The 23,796-nt window shown below is 43.4% G+C and overlaps 1 protein-coding gene across 2 annotated transcripts in view; it reads left to right on the forward strand.

Annotated features, from left to right (window-relative positions):
• Positions 1–22,369, forward strand: part of LOC121290888 (cytochrome b-245 heavy chain-like) — a 48,570-nt gene extending 26,201 nt beyond the window's left edge. For both annotated transcript variants that reach the window (XM_041211915.1, XM_041211916.1), the window contains 8 exons: positions 612–793; positions 3,040–3,169; positions 3,266–3,358; positions 5,530–5,783; positions 10,289–10,451; positions 13,939–14,085; positions 19,773–19,897; positions 21,384–22,369. In XM_041211915.1, coding sequence (XP_041067849.1) covers positions 612–793; positions 3,040–3,169; positions 3,266–3,358; positions 5,530–5,783; positions 10,289–10,451; positions 13,939–14,085; positions 19,773–19,897; positions 21,384–21,510 — 1,221 coding nt within the window. In that variant the 3' untranslated portion in view covers positions 21,511–22,369. The remainder of the gene's footprint in view (positions 1–611; positions 794–3,039; positions 3,170–3,265; positions 3,359–5,529; positions 5,784–10,288; positions 10,452–13,938; positions 14,086–19,772; positions 19,898–21,383) is intronic.
• Positions 22,370–23,796: the final 1,427 nt, after the last annotated feature.

Below are 23,796 nucleotides of genomic sequence, written 5' to 3' on the forward strand. Positions count from 1 at the left end.
TTCAATTGATTTTTGCAGAAGCCTTGAGGTAACAAAAATTACTTCAGCACCTGGCGTACTTCTCCCTGTAGATATTTCAAACTTCAACCGATTATAGAAAGCACCAATCACTTGTAGACTTGTAGCATCAGTTAAATATCAACCAATAACGAACCTGTAAGTCTTTGATGATCCCTCTAAATAGAATTCAGTGGGGATTTCCTTCCTGTTGCTTAATGTTTGCAATCTTAAGAGAGAGTGTGGAGCTCCAAAATGGCACTGCTGGCATCAAATCAGCGTCACACACTGACTGTCATCAGGATCTCCCTGCATTGCATACTTCCAGCGGATGCTCACCAAATGCTAACATCTTTTGGCACCCTTCATATCAGGAATGTATACACAGACCATGGGTGCCATTTTGGAACCCTTACAGCTCTCATAATGACAAAAACTGGCAGGACCAAGTTCTCACCCATAGGCCAGGATTTTCCAATCCTGCCACTGGTGGCATAGTCACCTTTAGTGTTTTAATTTTTTGTGCTGACACTTTCTGAAACATCAAATTTTATCTTTTTGTTTCAATGATCAGTCAAGATGCTGTTTATACATTTATTGTCTTTTCTTTCTAGAATCCCACTAAAGTGGCATTCACAACCTTGGCTGGGTTGAGTGGGGTTGCCATCACTCTGGCTCTGATATTGATGATAACATCGTCAACAGAAATAATCAGGAGGTCATACTTTGAAGTCTTCTGGTACACTCACCACCTTTTTGTGATCTTTTTTGCTGGGCTTGTGATCCATGGAGTTGGGTATGTATTGTATACGGAAATTGTATTACACAACAACTGAGATGCCATGTTTCTTAATTGCTTTAAATGCTTTTCAGATGACACAACTGGAATAGCAACACATCTAGTAAATGCTAAACATGTTCTTGGCAACAAGTATCAGCTGACGTATCCAGTGATTCTATCATTGACAACTTGCACAGCTCCATATGATATGTTAAAAAATAATGAATGCTGAATCATGCCCACCATCATCGATAGTTCACGGTCTTATGGAACTGCAATTATATGTTTCTGCAGAAAAACAGAGTTGAATGACTAATTAAACTGTTTTGGTCATGTTGGTTGACAGACATATGCTGGTGAGCACACAGGAGAAATTACTTGCTCTTCAAAACATGCCACAGGATCTTTAATATCCACCTGGCTAAGCAGAATGGGCTTCAGTTTAACAGATAAGGCTGCAGGATAAGTTTCCCTCTCCCTCATTCCCTATACTTCACACATGTTCGCGAGATGTGGTATAAGTGCAAACTTGTATCTCCACCCTGCTTGCACAAGATGTATTTCCTGGGGCCTATTGAATGGCAGGGAGAATTGTTTGCCTTGAAACAAGAGAGGGAGTTTGAATGGCAGGCAAATGGCAAATGATGCCAATACCTTGTCATGTCATTTTGCAAGACATTGCTGAGCATTTGAAGATTATACATACAAACTGCCTGGTGCATGTTGTGGGGCCACTGCAAATCAGAGGATTTGTAAAGACACAACCAGCAATTTGCTCCAAGCCTAGCTAAATTAATGGAGAAAATTGGCTCCATTCCATGCAGCAATGAGCATTTTGGAGCATTGAAATGTCAGTTTAGATTATGTGCCTAACACCCAAAGTGGGACTTGAACCCGTAGTCTTCTGAGCTAACAACTAACCCGAAGTTACAAATTTCATTAGTGTATTTGTTACATTTAAAAGGGAAAAAAACCATCACTGAAGAATGTGAAATGTCCCTTACCAGCCCTCAACAAATAAACAAATAATAGGAGTTAAATGTGGCTACAGCTCTTTCCAGGATTTTGGCTGGGATTTTCTGTGCCCACTGGCATCAGGCATGTTCGGTGATGTGAATGGACAATATGGCAAGAAGGCCAAAAATCGGTTTCACCACGCCGTGAAACCAGTTTGCGATCGCCCACTCAGCTCGTCAATGTGGGCCACGTTCCCCACTTTCGGACATCAGGAACCTCATTGTTATACATCAGCATATCATTATAAGGCCAGTCCACTGGATTCATCCCCCACCACTGGATCGTCCACCCACATTGACAGGAAAACATGCCGAGAGTTTCACAACAGCATATGTAAGGTATGCACTTGGCGGGCTGCACTTCGGGACTTCAAGGTTTGTTTTCCTTCCTTGCTTCAGTCAGCACTCGCAGTCATCAGCACCAGGCTTCACAGGCAGCACCACATCAATTTTAGGGGGGCTCACGGGTAGGTCTCTACCTACCAGATCAGCCAGATGTGGGTGGCTTTTCAATGGCTACAGGGCAAGGTCTTGCTTGGGAAAGGGGGACAAGTGGTCTCAGGCAAGACAAGAGGCTGCAAGATGCGAACTGTACAGAAGAAGGAGGGCATCCCAGGATCTAGGCAAGTGACCTCAAGATGGTGAGGACTGAGGAGGAAGCCTCTAGAGGAGATGAGGCCTGATGGAAATGTGAGGACAGTGAGTGAGATGCCAGTGAACATGTGAACTGGGGTAGAGGACATCACAGCGGGCCCCCACGGCATCCAAGAGCTGCAGTCTTCTTGCCTTTTGGGGCCATGTCTTCTTTGCTGAAGTCCTGGGCTGGAAGCACGGAGCGCAGCTGTACTTTAAACGTGGTGTCTGACGTGATGTAGTGGCGAGGTGATGGCATGGTGGGCAAATGAGAGCCCACCCACCATGGAAACGGCTGTTCGCCAAGAATGCATATGTAATGCTATGGGTTCAGGGCGTGAAAACTCACCATTGTGGCCAGCACCCGTCTGCTACTGCACTTAGTGCAAATCTGGGATGATTCCGACCTTTATGGATAATCCCAAAGTGCACACACAAACTGATCCACTCCCTTATTCACTCGCAACTGCCATATGCCAGGCAGACCTGTAGGAAGGTGTCCTAAAAATAGAAGACAGGGCTCAATGGTATTTCACTTAATTTAAAAAAACAAGTTCAAAGCCTCTTTAAAACTTTCTCACAAAGAATGTGTCTTTCGCTTCAAACACTCAGGCAAATTGTTCGTGGTCAAACAGATAGCAGCCTGAAGCAGCATAATGCCACCTATTGCAAGGATTATTATAAGGAATGGGGGAATATCACAAAGTGTCCTGAGCCTGTTTTTTCAGGGAATCCACCAAAGGTACGTATGTCTGGTTCATTTTTTTAATGATAATATTTCTTTGAGACATTAAACTATTCACACTTTTCTGCCTAAACAAACTGATCCTTTTTATAGACTTGGGAATGGGTGGTGGGTCCGATGGTCTTGTACGTCTGCGAGAGATTCGTCCGATTTTGGCGATCGCACCAGAAAGTTGTCATCACAAAGGTAGGTATATATTCAATGGAGGCTCATTAGAAAGTGTGCAGCATTTCCACTCGATAGCTGACACTTGAAATGAGAAGAGATGGAAAAATATGAAAATGTTTTGAGGTAGCACCCTTGTTTTTAATCTCCAGAACTGGATTGAAAGTTAGAAAACATACCAGGAAAATTGTGTGCAAAGCAGTGCATTGTATCATAAAATTTTAAAATCTGTGTTATCGGCTGACAATTCTCCACACATTAAATACATGAGCTAAGCCATGACGCTCTGAAGAGGCGCCAAGTAGAATTTTCCCTACAGAAATTGCCAAGGGGAAAACAAAGGGATAATTGCTTTTGGCACACCCCTTGCGTCGTTTTGCAGTAAGTTTTAGAATGGAAGCAGTTGCCCAGCCTCTGTTGCGATTTTGGAAGCTACATTACTTGACGATAGAGAAAGAAAAAGAACAGAAAATGTATTTTTTTAAAATAGACTCAAAAACTCCAACTAATAAATACTCAACAGCACAATATGTAAATCCAATTTATTTTCTTATTCGTTTTGAAGCAACAACAACAACTTACATTTAATATAAAACATCTCAAGGCACATCACAGGAGCATTAAAAACAAAATATTGCCTCATGTGGCTTGGTGTCATACTAGGTCGGGTGAATAAAAGCTTGCTCAAAGAGGTAGATTTAAGGAGTTTCTTAAAGGAGGAAAGCAAGGTAAAGAGGCAGAGAGTTGCAGGAGGGTTTTCCTGAGATTAGGGCCTAGGCATTTGAAGGTATGGCCACAAATGGTGAAACAGTTAAAATTGGTGATGTTCAAGAGGCCAGAATTAGAGGAGCTCAGATATCTCGGAGGGTTGTGGGGCTCAAAGAGATTACAGAGATAGGGAGGGGCAATATGGAGGGATTTGAAAACAAGAATGAGAGTTTTAAAATCAAGACGTTGTTTGACTGGGAGTCAATGTAGGTCAGTGAGCAGGAAGTGTGAGAGGGGAATGGGCAGCAGAGTTTTGGGACATCAAGTACAGAAGATAGAATATGGGAGGCCAGCCAGGAATGCATTGGAATTATCAAGTCTGGAGGTAATGAAGGAATGAATGAGAGCTTCAGCAGCAGATGAGCTAAGACAGGGGTGAAGCTGGGCCACATTACAAAAGTGGAAATAAGCATTTGTGGCGATGTCAGGAAAATTAGGTTGGAAACTCACCTTGGAGTCAGATGGGGAAAATTAATACTGCGCTTTTGGGTGATGTTGCCAAGGGGCAGCGTGTAGATGAGAAATAGGAGGGGGCCAAGGATAGATCCTTGTGGATATCAGAGGTAATGGTGCGGAAGCAGGAAGAGAGAGAATTGCAAATGATTCTCTGACTACGATTAGGTAGATGAGAATGGAACCAGGTTGAGTAGTCCCACTCAGCTGGATGACAGAGGAGAGATGTTCAAGGAGGATGGTGTGGTCAACTGTATCAAAGGCTGCAGGCAGGTCAAGAAGGACAAGGAGGGAAGCTTACTCTTTTCACAGAAACATAGGATGTTATTTGTCAATCTGGTAAGAGTAATTTTAGTACTGACACAGGAGCAGAAACTTGACTGGGGGATTCAGATATGGAGTTCTGAGAAAGCTGGGCTGGATTTTGGAGGCAAGAACATGTTCAAGGTCTTTAGAGAAGAAAGGGAGGCTGGAGTTGAGACAGTAGTTTGTAAAGACAGGTGAGGTTAAGAGTTGATTTTTTGAGAAGGCAGCTGATGATAGCAGAATTAAAGCAGAGGGGGACAACACCTTAAAAGAGAGAACCATTAATAATATCAGACAACATGGGAACCAGGAGAGGAAGTTGGCTGGTCAGGATTTTAGGGGTGATAACACCAAGGGAGCAGGAGGTGGGTCTCATGGACAAGATAAGCTCAAAGAGGGCATGAGGGAAGATAGGAGGGAAATTAAAGAAAGATGCAAATCCAGAGCCAAGGCAGGGGAGAACTTTGGAGGAAGTTTGGCCAGGTGGGTTAGTGAAAGGAAGGAACACAGCAGAGACAGCTGACCAAATTCTCTACTGTTAAATTTATATTGCGCAAGGACTTTAAAAGACTTAAAATTGACCAAAAATTGCTTGCTGTTGTGTTTAGTTGTACAATTCATTGTTGTTTGGACAAACAGTTGTTGCAATATGTCTCTATCCACAGGTTGTTACCCATCCCTCTAAAGTGTTGGAGCTGCAGATGAAGAAGCGAGGTTTTAAGATGGAGGTTGGCCAGTATGTTTTTGTCCAATGTTCAAAGGTTTCGAGGCTGGAGTGGCACCCTTTCACATTGACCTCCTCTCCAGAGGAAGATCACTTCAGCATCCATGTGAGAAGAGTGGGAGACTGGACAGATAGTTTGTTCAAAGTATGTGGCGGAGATCAAAAAGAATTCCAAGAAGCATGGAAACTTCCCAGGTAAGGAAACTAGCAACCCGCAGTATTGCAATTAATATTATTTCTGCTAGTCAGTATGATATCTTAGAAATTAAATTACTGTACAAATTTCAATAAATATTTGAGGAGTTATTTCCCCAAATTGCCAGTCCAGTAGGAAGCTGTGCTAACAGGGTGTGGATCTCTGGGAATCACAAGCCAAATACTTGTGATTTACCAAGTTGCCCTCTTCATGAGAATGTTAACCTAGAACACTGGATTATAAAATCATTCCTTTGGCATTTAATTCGGTTAGTTCTAGGTTATACTTAATTCATTCTGATGCTCAATGAGGGAGTTTAATTCACAACACCCAGTGGAAACCAGGCAGCAGGTTTTAAAATTGAGCAGTCTTTTTCCCTACTCCAATATCGACCCAATTTAACACTGAACTAGACCACAGCCTCATTAATGTATAATAATCAAGATCCTATTGCTCAACGAGCTTTGAAGCAATTTTAATGGCCTAATGGGCTGAGCAGCCAGTTTGACCAGAGGTACACTCCTGACATCCAGTAGAGGCTCCAAAAGGTAAGTAAAAAAATACAATCTTTTTCTCCTGGACCTCAGAAGGAAAGTATGGACCTCCAGACACTCCTTCCCTCTGAGCCTTCCTACTCAGAGTCTTGCGGATCCCCCTCCCCCACTCCACCCACCCTTCTGACTTACTAGAGTGTTGGCGGATGGTCCCTGGGTTATTCAATCTTCTCCTATTGGCAAGCTAGCCAGCTGTTCATTTACACCTCTTTTGGAGGATCGGGGGGAATTACGGCTGGGAAGGGGGATGTTAATGAGACCGGGACAGAATTTTTCACTGAGCGGGCAGGCATGTTCCCAACCTGCTCGAGCATAAAATAGTGCCTGATGACGTCATCGTGCACTCACACGATATTTCAGTCGGTGGGCGCACACGGGAGTTGGAGCTGTGCCCGCCAATTACAAGGCCAGTTAAGGCCATTAAAAAGGCAATTAAGCTGTATTTTACATTGCCCGTGCGATTTTGCGCTCACTGCACAGGCAAAATAGGCAGGCAGGCAGCCGACAATTTGCAAAACTCATCCATGGGCAGGATAAAAAGTATCAGCAGCATTGCCAGTGTGAGTAGTGAGGAGTTTTGGAGATAGTTTGCTGCTGGTTGCTTATTGGTACTTGACAGCTTCATCTCTGTTCGGGGCTTCATTCTTAGCATTGCCAGACTTCATTTCAGGATTGGTGTCTCCAAGGCCCCCAGAGGTGTCAGACCATGTGGACCTTTCCAGATATCAGACAGCCTTCTTTGACCCTGGCAATGGAGATTGTGGTCTCTGCTGGTGGCACCTCATCTGAGGAGGAAGAGAGGGGCAGAAGGGAGAGGAGGCCAGGTGTCCCAATGCAGCTTCCAGGGGAGCGACCTGAGGGAGGAGAGGCCAAAGCACAAGGAGCGCAGGATCAGCAGGTACTCCAAGGCGTTAGGGGTCACAGAAGATGCCACTATCCTGCTGCCAGGGTTTACAGGTGGCGATGCAGCTACTTCAATATGTCCGAGGTGCAGTGCCGAAGGAGGCTCCGCTTCTCCAGGGAGACAGTGACCTCCGTTTGTCAGATGATTGGGCCTGAGATCAGCTCCGACTGTGCAGGTGGACACCCCATGCCAGTGGCTTCAACTTTGGTGCATCTGGCTCTTTCCAGGGGTCACTGGGGAATCTGTGTGGAGACCCCCAATCAGCAGTTGTGTCAAGCTGGTGACAGAAGCTCTGTTCAGGCGGGTATTGACTTTCATTCATTTCCACATGGACGAGGCCAGCCAGGCTGAGCGAGCCAGAAGCTTTGCAGTGATTGCTGGATTCCCCCGCGTCGAGGATGCAATCGACTGCTCACATCAAGGAGCCAGCAGGGAGCCCGGTGCCTTCGTCAACAGGAAGGGCTTCCACTCCATGAACGTGCAGATAGTGTGTGATCACAGGATGCAGATTCTGCAAGTCTGTGCAAGGTACCCAGGCAGCTCGCATGAGGCGTACATCCTGAAACAGTTGCAGCTGCTGAGGCTCTTCCTTGCTCCAGTCTGACTGGATGGATGGATTCTGGGTAACAAAGGCTATCCATTGAAAAGGTGACTTATGATGCCTCTCCACTGGCGAGGGGGGACCTACTGAAGGAAGAGGATGTTGATGCAGCTCCACAGGCCACATAGGATGAATCCAATAATGAGTCAGAAGAGGAGCATGGTGAGGAGAATGCTGAGGGCATGGAGGCAGACTTCTGTAACCTCCAGGGAGGCAGAGACACCAGGGATGCCTTGATCCAACACTCTTTCAGCCAGGCTGCCAAAGAACCACTCCTACCCCATGCCAGGGCTGCCACCTCCATCCAAGATCACAGAAATGACCCCATCATGTGAACCCAAAGTCCACTCAGTGCCTGTGTAATAAAGTTTAGAGCCACCCATTATGTGCTGGCATACCCTGCACCAAAAATAAAAGATGAAGCATACTCAGGCCATCATAACAAAAGCAAATTTAATGTTATTGACACATTGAAATCACATTGTTAGGACCATTATTTGTGTTGATGTCCACACCAGTAGATACATAAACCAAATATAACTGAACAGAAGATCACCCGTGAACAGTCCCTTTTGTGCTCGTGGTGCCTTAAACTTATGTTTGCGAGCGCCATGTCTCGTTGCTCCCCCACCCCACCCCCTCACTGATAGCGGCATTGGAGACAGCCTGCTGACCTTGCTTTTTTGTTGGCCTTGATGACCTTGGTGGTCATCCTCTGGCCAGTGGAGCCTGTGCTGGTCCCGCCTGGGATGGAGCAGCCAATGGCACGGCTGGCATCTCCCCAGTCGCCGCAGCCTCATCAGATGCCATGGTCACTGGGAGAGGGGTGGAGGAGCTGCTGCCGTCATCCAGAATGCCCTGAGAGGAGCCCGCAGAGATAACAAGCAGCTCATGCGCCAACGTGAGGTCGCTCTGGACCTCCCTGCACACCACTGAAGGATGGGCACCTAGCTGGGATACTGAGTGCCTCATCCACCTCCCATACTGGCACAAACCACCTGAGCTCAGTGCCTGTGTGAGGGCTTGCATGTCTGAGCACAACCCCAGGAACCCCTGATTCTGTCCCTGGAGCTGCCTCTCCATGAATCGCCACTCCCTCAACGTAGGAGGCAGTGCACTCGGCCACGAGGGTCAACGCAGTGCTGATGCTCCACATGGACTCCTCCACAACAGTCCTCCATGGCACGAAGACCCTCTTGCCAACTCTCCAGCTCAAGGGTGTCCTGCTTGAACCTGGTCAGCAGCAGCAGGTTGGGCAGGCCTCCGCCTGTCCGTGACCCCTCTGATTGGTTATGGCTTGTCCTCTCCTGAAATGACAGAGGAGCACTGATTAGTCCACTCTCTGCCTGCAGCGCCATTGCAGCCTGGCTGACCCCAGCTGAAGGCCACCTCACAGGGCACACCCAAGTCTCAACCCTCGAGTTGCAAGGCACTCAATCCAAGCAGTCAGGGATCACCCATTTGGCCAGCTCTGGTGTCATTCAAAGTTGGCACTCAAACTCTAGTGCCCCTGAGGTGCACAGGGGGACATCCACACCTTAACACTTGTGCCCACTGACCCATGCCAACATGGGGTATTCACCCTTCCTGAGCACAGCAGGTCATTGAACCTCTTCTGGCATTGCACCTATGTGTGCTGCACCACATCATGGCTTCTAACTTGCGCTGCAACCTCCTCCCATGCCCTCTTTGTGAAGTGGGGTGGCCTTCTCCTCCCATCTCTGGGGACAAGTGTGTCCCTCCTGGCAGTCTCCTCCTCCAGGAAGACCGCAAGGCACTCATCCAAAAAACAGGGGGTGGTCCAAGCACCCACCTGATCTGCCCTCCCACCTGGAGTCTCCAGCCGCTCTCAACTCCATCATGTTAGGTAATGAGAGACCAAAGAGATGTTTCTCCGTGGCAGCCTTCAAGGGGCTGCCTGGGCCGTTTTTAAATTGGCCACCGGGTCACCATTGGACCCGGTGGCCGCCAGGCCCCCGCCTCTACCCGGCCCTTGCTGGCCAGTGGGGAACCACATTTCATGCTGGGCAGGCCTTAATTGGCCCACCAGCATGAAACCACAGTCGGGGGCCGATCGCAAGCAGTGGCCTGTTTGCTGGCCAATCCCGGACCTGCCTGCCAACCTGAAAATTCTGCCCCTCCACAGTGGTTCCTACGGGGGAGGTTTGGCAGCTCCCTCCAGCTTTCCAACCAGGCATTCAAATTCACAATTAAATCTCTGAAGTCCTGACATAGTGACCCTGAAATTATGCTGCAGGATACATTGACTAATACATTTTTCTGAAATCCCTCTTTCCACTGCTTTAACAGAGACACTGACCATTAAGACCTTCTCAGCACCAATGTGTTCTGTTTCTTTGAGAGACCCTGCTGAAACCTGAGATACGTTGAAGAGATTACAATTACTAGCAGGGTCATTTTTTAAACATGACCTTTTTGTTTCAGAATTGCAATTGATGGTCCTTTTGGCACAGCCAGTGAGGATGTCTTTCTCTATGAAATTGCCGTCCTTGTTGGAGCAGGAATTGGAGTTACTCCCTTTGCATCCATCCTCAAATCGGTCTGGTACAGGTACACTCACTCTGATCCTGATCTCAAACTGAAAAAGGTAATCGCACAATGAGCGCATGTACTGAGGGAGATCTATTTTGCTTGCATGCATTGATTAGCAGAATGTAATTGATATTTGCTTTAGATTCAAAGGTTTGTAAATTAAAATAAAAATAAGTCTGAAGGCAGTGTGAAATACAACTGATGTAAAAGAATGCAGCAAGAATCTTAAGTTCCTCTAGAATTGTGGGGCCAAGAAATTTGATCAACCCAAAACATGGGCAGACAGCTGCTCATGGTTTCTCACCACAACTACCTGAAATGTTCTCAGCGGAAGCTCAGCAGCTTTTCACCTCCTGTAGCGACTGAGGAAATAATAGGAGCACAAGGATAGGCAAACAAGCACTGGAGACAGAAACTAAAAGGTTGCACAAAGTTGATTCATAATAATTCCTATTTATTATTAGACAAAGATGGAATTGAGTTTTTGGATTAAATTTCTTTTTTCTGGAGCTGGTATTGATATTCACAGTGAAATAAGGGCAAGACCCATAGGGCCAGACTGAGGAAGACAATTGGATGGTAGCGGCAAAGACAGTTTTAGAAGGGTTGTGGGACAGACAGTATATCGTTCTAGACAGGATGGGGGGAATGGTTAACGTCTTTAAGAGATTCAGGTAATCAGGGGCACTGGTGGTCAATGCTACTTTTTCTCCACTGCATCCCCCTCTTCTTATATGCATTGTTGCCCAGGCATGGTAAGGATTGATACTTCATTATTGGAAAGTTAACATCAAATCTCAAATGGCCACAAGTCAGATACCCATTCATGGCTGTACCGCAAAGCTCCTTCTGAATGGTCCAGGGAGTCGTAGATTTCTTGAGCACATAATTTGTTTTGTCGATCATGTTTCTGGTAGCAGCATGGCTCTCATAGGGCAGCTCTTCAGTTGTGCCTGGGTTCCTGACAGGAGTGATAAACCTGTGACCTGACAGCCTGGTTAGAATAAAAGTGGTAAAGGTGAATGAAAATTAATTGCTGTCATTAAAGAGACAATGTTCCTCTGCTAAGCACTTGGCACACTTTTAATCCCCAAACATTTAATCCCCAAACAAGAAGGCAGATCACCACCACCTTATCAAGGGCAACTAGGGATGGGCAATAAATGCTGGCCCAGCCAGTGAAGCCCACATCCTGTGGATGAATAAAAAAAACAAAAAAGACATACAGCAGCGTAAGAAAGCGTAGAGACGTCTAATATTGGGTATCTGCCTCTGGAGAAATAATCTAATTCAGGAAGATAGGAGGGTTAAGGTCATGACAGGGTGCCTTCTGCCCGACTACCATCCAGATGGAGATCAAGGAAGGAAATCAGCAGCAAAATTTCCAAGCCTGGAGAGCCAGAAATTGAGCAGGTAGAATATTTCAGACTGGATTATTGAATTTGGACAGGCAGAAACTGGCCTGTCTATTTTACTTTCATTTTTAAGTAAGCCTCAGGGAACCAAACAGGCATAAAAACAAACAATACTGGCAGGTTAATGTATTTCACCAGACTGAAGCCTAAGAATCAGTCTAAAGCTCCCACTAGAAAAGTAAGTTGGGGTGTTGGGGGGGGAGGGGAGGAGGGAAGAGTTGTTGGGGAAGGGTCACAATCACAGAAAGTGGGAACCTTTAGAGAGATTCTCCTGCTCCTCAGAGGCCTACAAAAATAATTGAACGCCTACTCTTAGAAGGCATCTGCTCTTCCGTTGCCCACACACTGACCAATTACTACCTAAAATTGGCAACTGAAGTCCCATATATATTATAGGGTTTTGATGTCATAGGGTGATAGGCCTTTTTTAAGATGGATCCAATCATGCCACTGGTGTTATTTAGGTGGTAAGGCTAATAACTCAATTTTGAGGCCATTACAGCAAGGGAAGGCATTCAAAATCAGCCCTACTCAGTTCTATTTATAACCAAACATTCCCTGGGAGTGAAGTTTACAGCTCCCACCAGCGTATTCGAGGATGCAAGTCACTGTCTCTTCATTGGTTTCTTTAGACTAAATTTTAATTAGTTTCTTGTATCGCTTAAGATATATTCGTAGTTAATGTTGCAAGGTCATACTAATAAATAAAAAATCCATTATTGCTGCAGTCCCCTGTCCATGAGCCTGTTCCCACTGTCTCTCCTGATACTTTTAAATATATTGCTAGATTCTGAAAAACATTGATGATCACTTTTCACCACCACAATTGTACATCCCAAAAATTAAATTAATTTTCTTCCTTACCTTACACTGAAAGCCCTTGTTTAGCTTGTCAGGTCTCATATGGCAATTCTTCTTGCACAGATATGTCATTTTATGCTTGTTAATAAATAGCTGCATGGCTACCAGAAGTACACTTATTTTCTTGGTAGTACAGAACTTGAATATAGTTGAAGAGAGAGACATGTTGCCAAAGCTTTTTATTTTGCACTCATCAGGACTAATGCAAGAATACCAAATTTCAAACAATCACAACTTATACCACAGGAGAAAATGGGTGATTGGTTGGCAACTCGACTTTGATTGGCCAAAGCATTGCCATGGAGAAAGCAATGGAGAACTATAGGCTCCCCAAGCTCCCAGGTAATTCCAGAAAGGTGCAAGGCTATTCGTCATAGGCAGAGTCCAAACTACTCAGCCAGTCCACATTTGCAAAATCCAAAACAAACATATACTGTCAGACATGATTCTGTGATTAGGTAGCACTTGCTGAACAATCCTGAGTGTGCTAATAGCTTCACTAACAACTAATTTAAGATAATCAGTCAAGCTCCTATCATGGATCATTTAAGCCTGCTAGAAGTAACATACATTTGTATGCAGGGACCCATTCTCTGCAAACAAAAGGAATATGTTCAAGCCATGCACCTTTTTTGGATTACCCGAAAGCATGGGGAGCTTATAGTTCACTTTGCTTTCTCCATGACACCACCTCAGCCAATCAGAGTCGACTTGCCAACCAAACAGCACCACCTTTTTCCTGTAGTATGTGTGATTGTTTGGAATTTGGTATTCTTGCTGTTGGCCTGACAAGTGCAAGATGAAAAGCTTTGGCAAAATGTCTCTGTTTTCTGCAATATACTCTGATTTTGCTTTTTGTTTTGTAAAAAACACTCAGTTTTAGATAAATAAAATCACCATAAAATAAGTGCAAAGTAGTACCAGGAAATGTTCAGTTCAGTTAAACCCAGAATACTTGAAGACTTTATGTTTCTCCTGATCATTGTGGGCATAGTCTACACTACTGAGGAAAGCACATGCATTCTGGGTAAGATAACGAGAATCTCTTGCCTTTTTTTAGACATTTAACAGTTCTGTGATGTAGAAATCTATATCATTGGTCTTCTTTAATAAGTTGAAAATGATGGTTAGTGCTCTAGGACAAATAGGGCGAAGGAGTAGCTGAAATGATGAAAGGAGTTGGAGAAAAATGATATTGATAAATTTGTGAAAGGTAAAAAAAATTACACAATGATAAAACATTCTAGATCTTGGTTTCTTTCTTAGATCTACTTCTATTGGCTATGCCGAGAAACCAGTGCCTTTGAATGGTTTGCTGACCTCCTCCAGTCACTTGAGTCACAAATGCTTGAAAGAGGCAATTCTGATTTCCTGAGCTATAACATTTATCTCACTGGATGGGATGAAAATCAGGTAATTATTTATTATTTATATCAAACTCATCCACAAAGCTTTATCAAGGAAAGATGACCCAAAAAAAGTATCTGGATTCTTGTTTATCTCTTCCTTTGTCCTGTAATGACCAAACTGGTTAGAATATTTATCTTGCCAAGAGAGACCTTAAGTGGTTCATTGGGCTTCCTGATGCTAGCTGCACAGAGGGGGAAAATCCTAGCTCTGATCTTCAATCTGTGCTAAATTAGCCCATATCAATCAGGGCGGCAGTGGATTCATTACAACTAGCCTGTGCATTCCAGAGCTATGCAAAGGAAAGTACAACTAGGATTCCTGCTAATAATCCCCATCCAGGCATAACTTATCATATATCAAATAATTCAGCCACTGGCATAGTATCACTAATTAAATATTTGTGTAATTCACCATATTAATCTATAAATATCTTTCAATTGATCAATGCGTTTTTTATTGTGGAAAGTAATTTGTTGAGTGCATTAGTGTATGAAGACACATAAGAACATAAGAAATAGGATGAGTAGGCCATTCAGCCCTTCAAGCCTGCTCCACCATTCAATGAGTTAATGGCTGATCTTCTACTTTAACACCATTTTCCTGCACTATCCCCATATCTCTTGATCTTTTTAATATGTAGAAATCAGTCAATCTCAATCTTGAGGATACTCTATGACTGAGCCTCCACAGCCCGCTAGGGCAGAGAATTCCAATGATTCACATCCACTGACTGCAGGAATTCCTCCTCATCTCAGTCTTAAATGGCCAGCCCCCTCGTTCGGAAACTGTGTTGCCTGGCTCTAGACACCCCACCCCCAGCCAAGACACTGCACCCCTGCGTAGTGGAATGACACTAATGCTTACTTTAGTATCATGGTATTTCTGTGAAATAAACAAATCATAATATTTGCAAGTCATTTGGATTCACAAGGATTTTGCTTAATTTCATATTAGAGATCATTAACATTAATAAGGCATGTGCCATCAGTGTATTTGTTAATGCATTGTACATACTTTGGTGGTTAATGCATTATTACAAAGGTTATGTTCAGTAAGAGCATAGAAAAGCAAAAGTAGGAACAAAGGACTTAGGAGTTTAGCTAACTGTTTACTTAGTGTGTAACAGCATACTTTCCATGTCAAAATCAGCTGTTATGTTAGTAATTTTACATCGCTAAGGCTGTGTGGATAAATGTAACAAATTGACTCATGTATTCTGACCATGTGGGTAGATTTAGCTCTGATCTTCACTAAGAAAAGTTCTTATGCCTAGCAATTTCAAACTTCCCCAAATATTACAGGATTGAAAATTTCCAGTAAACCAGTCAGCCAACCTCAAGGGCTTTTTGTTGTTGAAATCAAATAAATTTTAAACCACAGGTAAATTTTCATATATTTATCCACACATATGACCTTGAGAAACTGTCACATGGAGAATGTCTGGTCACATCACATAATAAAAACATTATGAATCATAGGGCAGAATTTTCCCCCCATCGGAGGGTAAGTTCAGGGGTGGGCGCATGAAAGCGCGCCTCCAATCGGCGCCCCCAATTGGGGGCACGCCACCATTTTACGTGGGCGGGCCAATTAAGGCCCGCCCAGCGTGACATCCGCAAGGAAGTGCTATGAACTCACTATGCGGGCAGGGAGGTGGGGGGGGATTCCCTGAGCCGCACTCATCTCCCTGAGGCTAAGTGCTGCCTCAGGGAAATCAGCTACACATTAAAAAATGTTAAAAGCAGAAAAAAAAATTCCCTGACATGTCCCCTCATGTGACACTGTCCATCACTGTAAGTTTCACTTTTATTAAAAATTTATAAACATACATGAAACCTCATCCCACCCATGGATGAGCTTTCCTGCTTTTTCTAAAGTCCGCCAGGGCTCCCAGCCTGCCAGCCAACCTTAAGATTGGATGGGCAGGTATACTAATTATTTTAATGACTTTGTCACTTGCCTCAATAGGCCATTGACAGGTTGGCAGACACACAGCTGAGCCCCCGCTGACCTGAAAATTGAAATGGGGCGCGGTGACATTGGGAGTTCCGCCTGACATCATCCCGTGTCATTTTATGTGTCAGCGAGCGGGCCCCACTCGCCCAACAGGAAATCCTGGCCATAGAATCTTACAGCACAAAAGGCAGCCATTTAACCAATAATTCGTGTGCCAATTTTTTGAAAGATCTGTCCAATTTAATTCCTCCAGAACCCTCCCAACTAGTCCTCTTCATGTCCAATTGTCTTTCGAAAATTCCTATGGAATGCCATCTCTCCTGGTATCGTCCTGGCAAACCTCCTCTCTATCCTCTTTAAGGTCTTGACATCCTTCCACTACAGTGATGCCCAAAGCAATACATAATACCTCATCTGAGGCCTAAACAATGATTTATAAAAGTTTAGCGTAACTTCCTTGTTTTTGTATTCAATATACCTACTTGCCATGTCAAGTGTCCAAAGTGCTTTCTTAAATGCCTTGTCAACTTGCCCTGCCATCTTCAACCATTTATGAACTTGCATCCCCAGGTCTCTCTGCTTTTGCATCCCACTGCAAAGTGGTACCATTTAGATTATGCTGCCTTTCCATCTTGTTCTTCTTAAAGCACATCACTTCAGACATATCAGTATTGAATTGCACCTACCATGTGACTTCTCATTTCACCTCTCTACCCACATCCCCCTGAAATTTTACTATCCTCCTCTACTTATTACATTGCTATGTTTTATATCATCCACAAACTTTGAAAATGTTCTCGCTAAAATTTCCTCAACCCAAGTCCAGATCAATTATATACAACAAGAAAGGAAATGGTCTCAATACTGATAGCCGGGAGTATCCAGTGCATACTTCTCTCTGTTCAGAAAAATATCTGATCTGCACTACTCTCTTGCTCTATCCCTTTGCCAATTAAAAACTCAAGTTACCACTGTCCCTTTACATGTGCATCTCTTTTACAAATAAGTCTGAATATTGGTACTTTATCACATGCCTTTTAAAAGCCCATATATTCATCTGCTGCAGTATCTTCATCAATCATCTCTGATAATTTATCACAGAAACCAGCCAGGTCAGTCAGACACAATTTGCTTTTGACAAACTTGTGCTGGCTTTCTTTATTAATCCATGCTTCTCCAAGTAAACATTTGTCCTTTTCAATGATCCCTCATAGTTTTTCCACCAATAACATTAAACTGATTGATCTGTAGATACAAGCTTTATCCCTCTTTCCTATTTTAAACAAGGATGTGACATTTTCAATCCTCCACTCCTCTGGCACCAGCCCCACATCCAAGGAGGGTCAAAGGATTGTGGGCAGGGTTTTTGCTATCCCCACCTTAACTTCCCTCAGCAACCTAGGATGTATTCCATCTGGATCAAGCAATTTATTTACTTTGGGTGACACCAGACTTTTCAACACCTTTTGTCCATCCGATTTATGTTATCCAATATCTCTATTTCCTCCTCCTCTACTGCAGCAATAACTTCAACCTCTTCTTTTGTGAAGACAGATGCAAAGTATTCATTTAGTACCTCAGACTTGCACTCCGCCTCCACAAAGGAATTTCCTTCTTTGTCCCAATTCAGCCCTGCATTACTTTAACTATCATTTTACTTTTTAAATGTTGCTAAAGAATTTTTGGGTTCTCTTTTATGTTAGCTTCTGACATTTTTTCATCTTGTCTATTTATCCTTCTTAATTCCTTGTTTAATTTCCCTCTGCACGCTCTGTATTCTGCCTAGTTTATTCTGTGCCTGAATGATCCATGCAACTATAACCCCTTTTCTGTTCTTTAACTCTAAATAAACTGATTCTGGCTTTGAAGTTTCTGGTATATCGTATCTCTGTAGAACTGTAATATTATTCCTTGATCAATACTGCCACCAAACCCCCAATCCCTGCCATTTTTTCTTTCCTTTCCCTCCTGAATATATTGAAGCTAGGAATGTTTGGTTCCCAGTCCTGCCCACTTTTAAGCCAGGCCTCTGTTATAACCATTTTATCATAGCCCCATATGGCAACTTAGAAGGATGAGAGACGATCTCATTGAAATCTACAAGATGCTCAAAGGACTTGACAGGGTTGACACAGAGGCCATTTCCCCTGCCTGGGGAACCTAGAATATAGAGCACAGTTGGTCAATGGTTTAGAACTGAGATGAGGAGAAATTTCTGAGGGTTGTGAATCTTTGGAATTGTCTACCCCAGAGGGTTGTGGATGCTGCATCATATTTAAAGTTGAGATAGGCAGATTTTTGCTCTCTCAGGGAATCAAGGAATATGGGGAGAGGCCGGGACGGGTGAGTTTAGATGGAAAATTAGCCATGGTTGTATTGAATGGTGGAGTAAGCTCGTATGGTCTACTCCTTCCATTTATGTTCTTAACTTGTGTCTGCAGTTCATCAAGGTTATTTGTAAAACTCCTTGCATTAACAACATGCATTCCAACACCATGCTAGTCTGCTTTGCTTTTTGTCCCTTCAAATTCCTGCTCTTTCAACACTATTCTTTATTGCTGTTTGTCCCTCTTAGTTTTAAAAGCATCTTGTTTCGCCTTTGTGCTGCTATGTCTTTGTTCCCTACCTACTGCAAAATTAATTTCAACCTCCTCCGAAAGCACTAGTTAACCTCCCAGTGAGAACATTGAACCTCAAAGGTCTGGGACTAATCTGTCTGGCTTGAGTAGATTCTTCCTGCCCCAGAATTGGGCCCAATGCCTGAGATACCTGAAGCCTACCCCCTCCCGCACCATTTTTCCAGCCACATATTCACTTGCACTAACACCCAGTTTCTGTACTCACTAGTATGTGGAAACCTGAAGTAATCCAGAACTCACCACCCTTGATGTCCTTTTCTTTAATCTTTTTCCTAGATCCTGAGATGGTGCCTGCCAGACTTCAAGCCTTTTCCTACCTATACCATTGGTTTCAAAATGGACCGTGACTTTTAGTTGTTTCCCGACCCCTCACAAAATGTCCTGCATCTGTTAAATGATATGAGAAAAGGAAAGCCTGTCATTTTCTGCTTATTTCTCTAGATCTTAACCTCAGTATTATACACAACTTTTAGATTTTGTCACCTTAAAGAGACATGCCAGGTTATACATAGAGTACCATATTGAAATGTAGATGACATTGTGCTTCTGTCCTTATAAAATTTCATGTCCATTGCTTATCACGAGCAAAACACAGCAAGATCTTAAGAATTAAAATTTATTTTGTATAATTTTGGAAATGTTGAAAATACACTACAGGTAGATCAGCATTTGAAAGAAGAAAGATTGGTTACCGATTTCAGGCATGACCCTTCATCAGAAAATGTTTTCTGTGGTAACCAGTGTCAGTAGTTCTGCTCATGTGTCAGCCTTGAAGTATTATCCAATTCCATCAGACAATAGGATAGAAATTATTGTTCATGAAATTAGCACACAAATTGGTAACATGATTTGTATCAGATTTCTTTCTCCACTAGTTTAATCAAATTAAAAAGGAATTGATATTACATTTTAAGCACTTGCTTGATTATATCACCAATAGCATCTTTTTACCCTATTCTCTCTATCCATTTTCTTTATACTGCAGTGTCTTAGTGAATTAGTCCTAGCCATTTGTATATTTTTGGAACATACTGTTGCTCCTCCATTCTGTGATGGACAGTAATGCAGATGTTAAATCCTATTTTCACCCGTTAGGCCACTCACTTTGCCATGCACCATGAAGCCCAAACGGACGTCATCACAGGACTCAAACAAAAAACTTTGTATGGGAGACCAAACTGGGAGAACGAGTTCAAAAGCATTGCAACCAAACATCCAAGGTAGGTCTATGAACAGAGCAATTGAACCTGAAGTGCTGGCTTATTTTAGTTTTTACAAAACTTCTATTAAAATTCTGAAAGAAAACAAGATTCTGAAAATTGTATTAATGATCCAGTTACATCTTTATTGTTACTATGGTTTCTAGCCTTTATTAATACGTGACCTCACATTATCATACTCTCCACTTAAAGCATTTCGGTATTCCTCTTCATGGTTGAACATCAATCTCTAAATAACTTACTGTTCTGTGATATAGTTGCTAGGCAGCAGTGAGGGAAGACAAACATAACTTTCATTTTACCCTATAAGGAATGTAAGCTGAAAAGTGACAAAATTAAATAAAGCCAATGAGTGCTTAAACAACGCTTTCCCTTTAAAGTAAATGTAATCTCCATTTCCTTGCAAGTTATAAAAAAAAGACTGATACTCAACTGTATTGTCATAAGATTTAATAGCATTATTTCAGATTCCAGCCATGCATTACTGTACATTCAGAGCATTACTGATATTGCAACAGCCTCATTTATGCTAAAATATTGCCTGTAGCTTGCACTTCTATAAAATCCCCCATCAATCTCCTTTGCTCCAAGGAGGAAAACTCCAGCTTTTCCAACCTAACCTTGTAACGAAAATCCCCCAACCCTGGAACCATTTGGGTAAACTTCTTCTGCACCCTTTCAAGGACCCTCATGTCCTTCCTTGTGTGGTAACCAGAACTGGACACAATACTCCAGTTAGGGCCTAACTAGTGCTTAAAAAAGATCAGCATAACTTCCCTGCTTTTGTACTCAATGCCCCTATTTATGAAGCCGAAAATCCCATATGCTTTGCTAATCATTCTCTCAATATGTCTTGGCACCTTCCAGATCGATGCACATGCACCCCCAGGACCCTCTGTCCCTGCATACTCTTTAGAACTATTGTTACGATCACTGTAGAGACTGATAACTTTAAAAAAGAAACTTTAAACAAACATTAATAGCTGAAAGTATTATACAACAAGACATTAAGCTTTAAGAGTTTGACTGTAATAAAAGACTAAAGGCACTATTGACATTTGGTATAGGAATAAGGGTCTATTGAATTGTTCTATATATGCTTTTCCTCAGATGAAAAGCTTAAATGAAGTCAATCTGCCTATATTGGATGTTAAAGATTTGAACAGAAGTGAGAAGTTACCCCAGTGTTCTGTCCAACATTTTTTCTCCCAATCATTACCAATGGGCGTTCATCTCATGGCCGTTTGTGGAACGCTGTCAGCACAAAATGGCTACCACGTTTTCAATGAAGGACAGGACGAGCCAGAACGCTGCAGAAACACTTGGCTTGTTGGCCACTGCGATGATGCTGTTATGAGTGTTCCCTGAATGTTACCCTCCCAGCTAAATAGTAAACAGGAGTAGCAATCTAAGTGGAAAAATAGAAGAGAGTTTGTCTTTAAAAAGTAAGGTGGCATTATTGAAAGTGGTATCTTTTATTTTACAGCACTAACGTGGGAGTCTTCCTCTGTGGGCCAGAGGCTCTGGCTAAAACCTTAAACAAGATGAGCATCGCCCACTCATCTGCTGATCTGAGAGGAGTGCATTTTATATTTAACAAGGAAAACTTCTAATTCTATTGCTATTACCTTTTCTTCTGATTCTACATCACTTGTAGTTTTTTGTGATAAAGCACATTCTCAAAAAGGCATGATATAATCACCGTACATCTATATTAGCTAGCATTGTCATTCATTTTTCCATTAGTTTCTTAAATGGCTCAGATCCAGCCTTCTTGTTGCTAAGTGTCTGTCTCTGGGTATCGGTGTGTCCCCAAAAGCATTGGGACAATAACCCTTATTCTGTGAAAACAGCTGATTACAAATTTAATACTTGCCAGCACGTACCAAATGAGTCCAAACTCATGTCTGATACCTTTGACCCCACTGCTTGTGAAATATTTGCAGAGAAGTGAATTTTCAATGTGATTTTAATTTGCGGGTTTCCAATATGTTATGGTTATTCATGGGCTTTCAATGTCTGTAGAAGTTTATGGATCTTTAACACATGGGAAAAGAAGAGGTTCAATGACCAACTCAAGTTAATGAAGCATCAAGTGAAATCTACTTTTTGCCACATCCGAGGTAATCAGAAATCAAAAAGTCTCAGGGCAGTCGTTCAAATTTAAACTGAACAGACTAACTGAAGAATGCCCAAAGCTTTGCCATACAGACAACCTGCTTTACCAACTGCTGTAAAATAGATCCTCAGAAATTGTTGACACTTGATGTTGAATTTGTATAGCAGAACAAAGCTGCAAATGTCTAGTTCTCATAAAACAAAAGTAATTTGTATATTGTTTAATCCTTTGAGTAATGAAAGTCTCAGATTTTAAAATAAGCATCTATTTTATTGAATAAAACGCAATACGTCTCTATTTAGTGTCAATGAATAGGATTTAATGAGTACTTAAATAAAAAAGTTCAAAGATTATTATATGTATTTTTTTATTTTGGTGGCCAAGATCAGAAGATGAAAATGATTGTCTTCTTACACAGATACTGTGGGCAGAATTTTCCGGCTGATGTGCGGGTGGTGGAGCGCTTAAAATGTCGTGCGAGTGTGCCAACGTCAGCACGCGGCATTGCGATATTTCGGTCGGTGGGCATGCTCAGCAGTGGGGCGTTTGCCTGCCATTAAACGAAGGCCTCATTAAGGACCTTAACTTGCCAATTCTCCTGGATTTTGAGGGGCCTGTGTGAACTTTGGGTCAGAACACAGGCCCAACGGGGAGGCGGGTAGAAGATTTTTTTTATAAAAGTCATGCACTGGTGGGATATGTGGATTCAGAGGGGTTGTTCCTGTTTTCCACAAAGTTTTAATTGTTGAAAGAATTTAAAAGTTGCCTATGTGATTGTTAGCTGTTCACATCAATTTCCAAGAGCTTTTTGTGTACTTCGAAACCAGTCTGCAGACAGTAATCTTTCTCGGGCCTGCAGCTTTCCGGAAGCCTCCATTTAGCCTGGGGGTATGGGTTCTGACATCTCCACTGGAGGCAGCTCCCCTGAGGAAGGGAGGGATAGAATAAGGAGGAGGCCAGGACTGGACAATCAGCCTCCAGGGGAGCGACCTTTGGGAGTACACGCGCAGGCACAAGGGGCGCAGGGCCAAGAGGTTGTCCAAGGTGGAAGGGGCCACAGAAGACGCCACTATCCTGCTGCCAGGGTATACAGGCGGAGAAGCAGCTAATGACTGAGCTGCAGTGCTGAAGGAGGCTCCGACTCTCAAGGGAGACAGTCAACTATATCTGTCAGATGATCTCCCCTAACTGTGTGGGTGGACACCCCATGCCAGCAGCTCTGAGGCTCACAGTTGCCCTCCACTTCTATGCCTCTGGCTCCTTCCAGGGCTTGGTGGTTGATCCTTGCAGTTTCTCCCAATCAGCTGTCCACACTTGTGTCAAGCAGGTTACAGACGCCCTGTTCAGATGGGCATTGACCTTCATCCACTTCCGCTGCGACCAGGCAAGTCAGCGAGCCAGAGGCTTCATGGCCATTGCTGGCTTCCCCACGTGTCCAGGGTGCAATAGACTGTACACATGTGGCCATCAAGGCGCCAGCAGGTGAGCCTAGTGCCTTTGTCAACAGGAAGGGCTTCCACTCCATGAACGTGCAGATAGTGTGTGATCACAGGGCGCAGATTCTGAAGTCTGTGCAAGGTACCCAGGCAGCTCCTACGACACCTACATCCTCAGGCACTCCAAGGTGCCGGGGCTCTTCAGTCCTCCGGCTTGGCTGGATGGTTGGCTGCTGGGTGACAAGAAGTATCCCCTGCGAAGGTGGCTCATGACACCACTACGCCATCCAAGAACAGAAGCTGAGGAGCGCTACAATAGGATCCAGGGCACCACAAGGGCTGTG

The sequence above is a fragment of the Carcharodon carcharias genome, chromosome 18 (genome assembly GCF_017639515.1).
Source record: "Carcharodon carcharias isolate sCarCar2 chromosome 18, sCarCar2.pri, whole genome shotgun sequence".
Lineage (NCBI taxonomy): Eukaryota > Metazoa > Chordata > Chondrichthyes > Lamniformes > Lamnidae > Carcharodon > Carcharodon carcharias.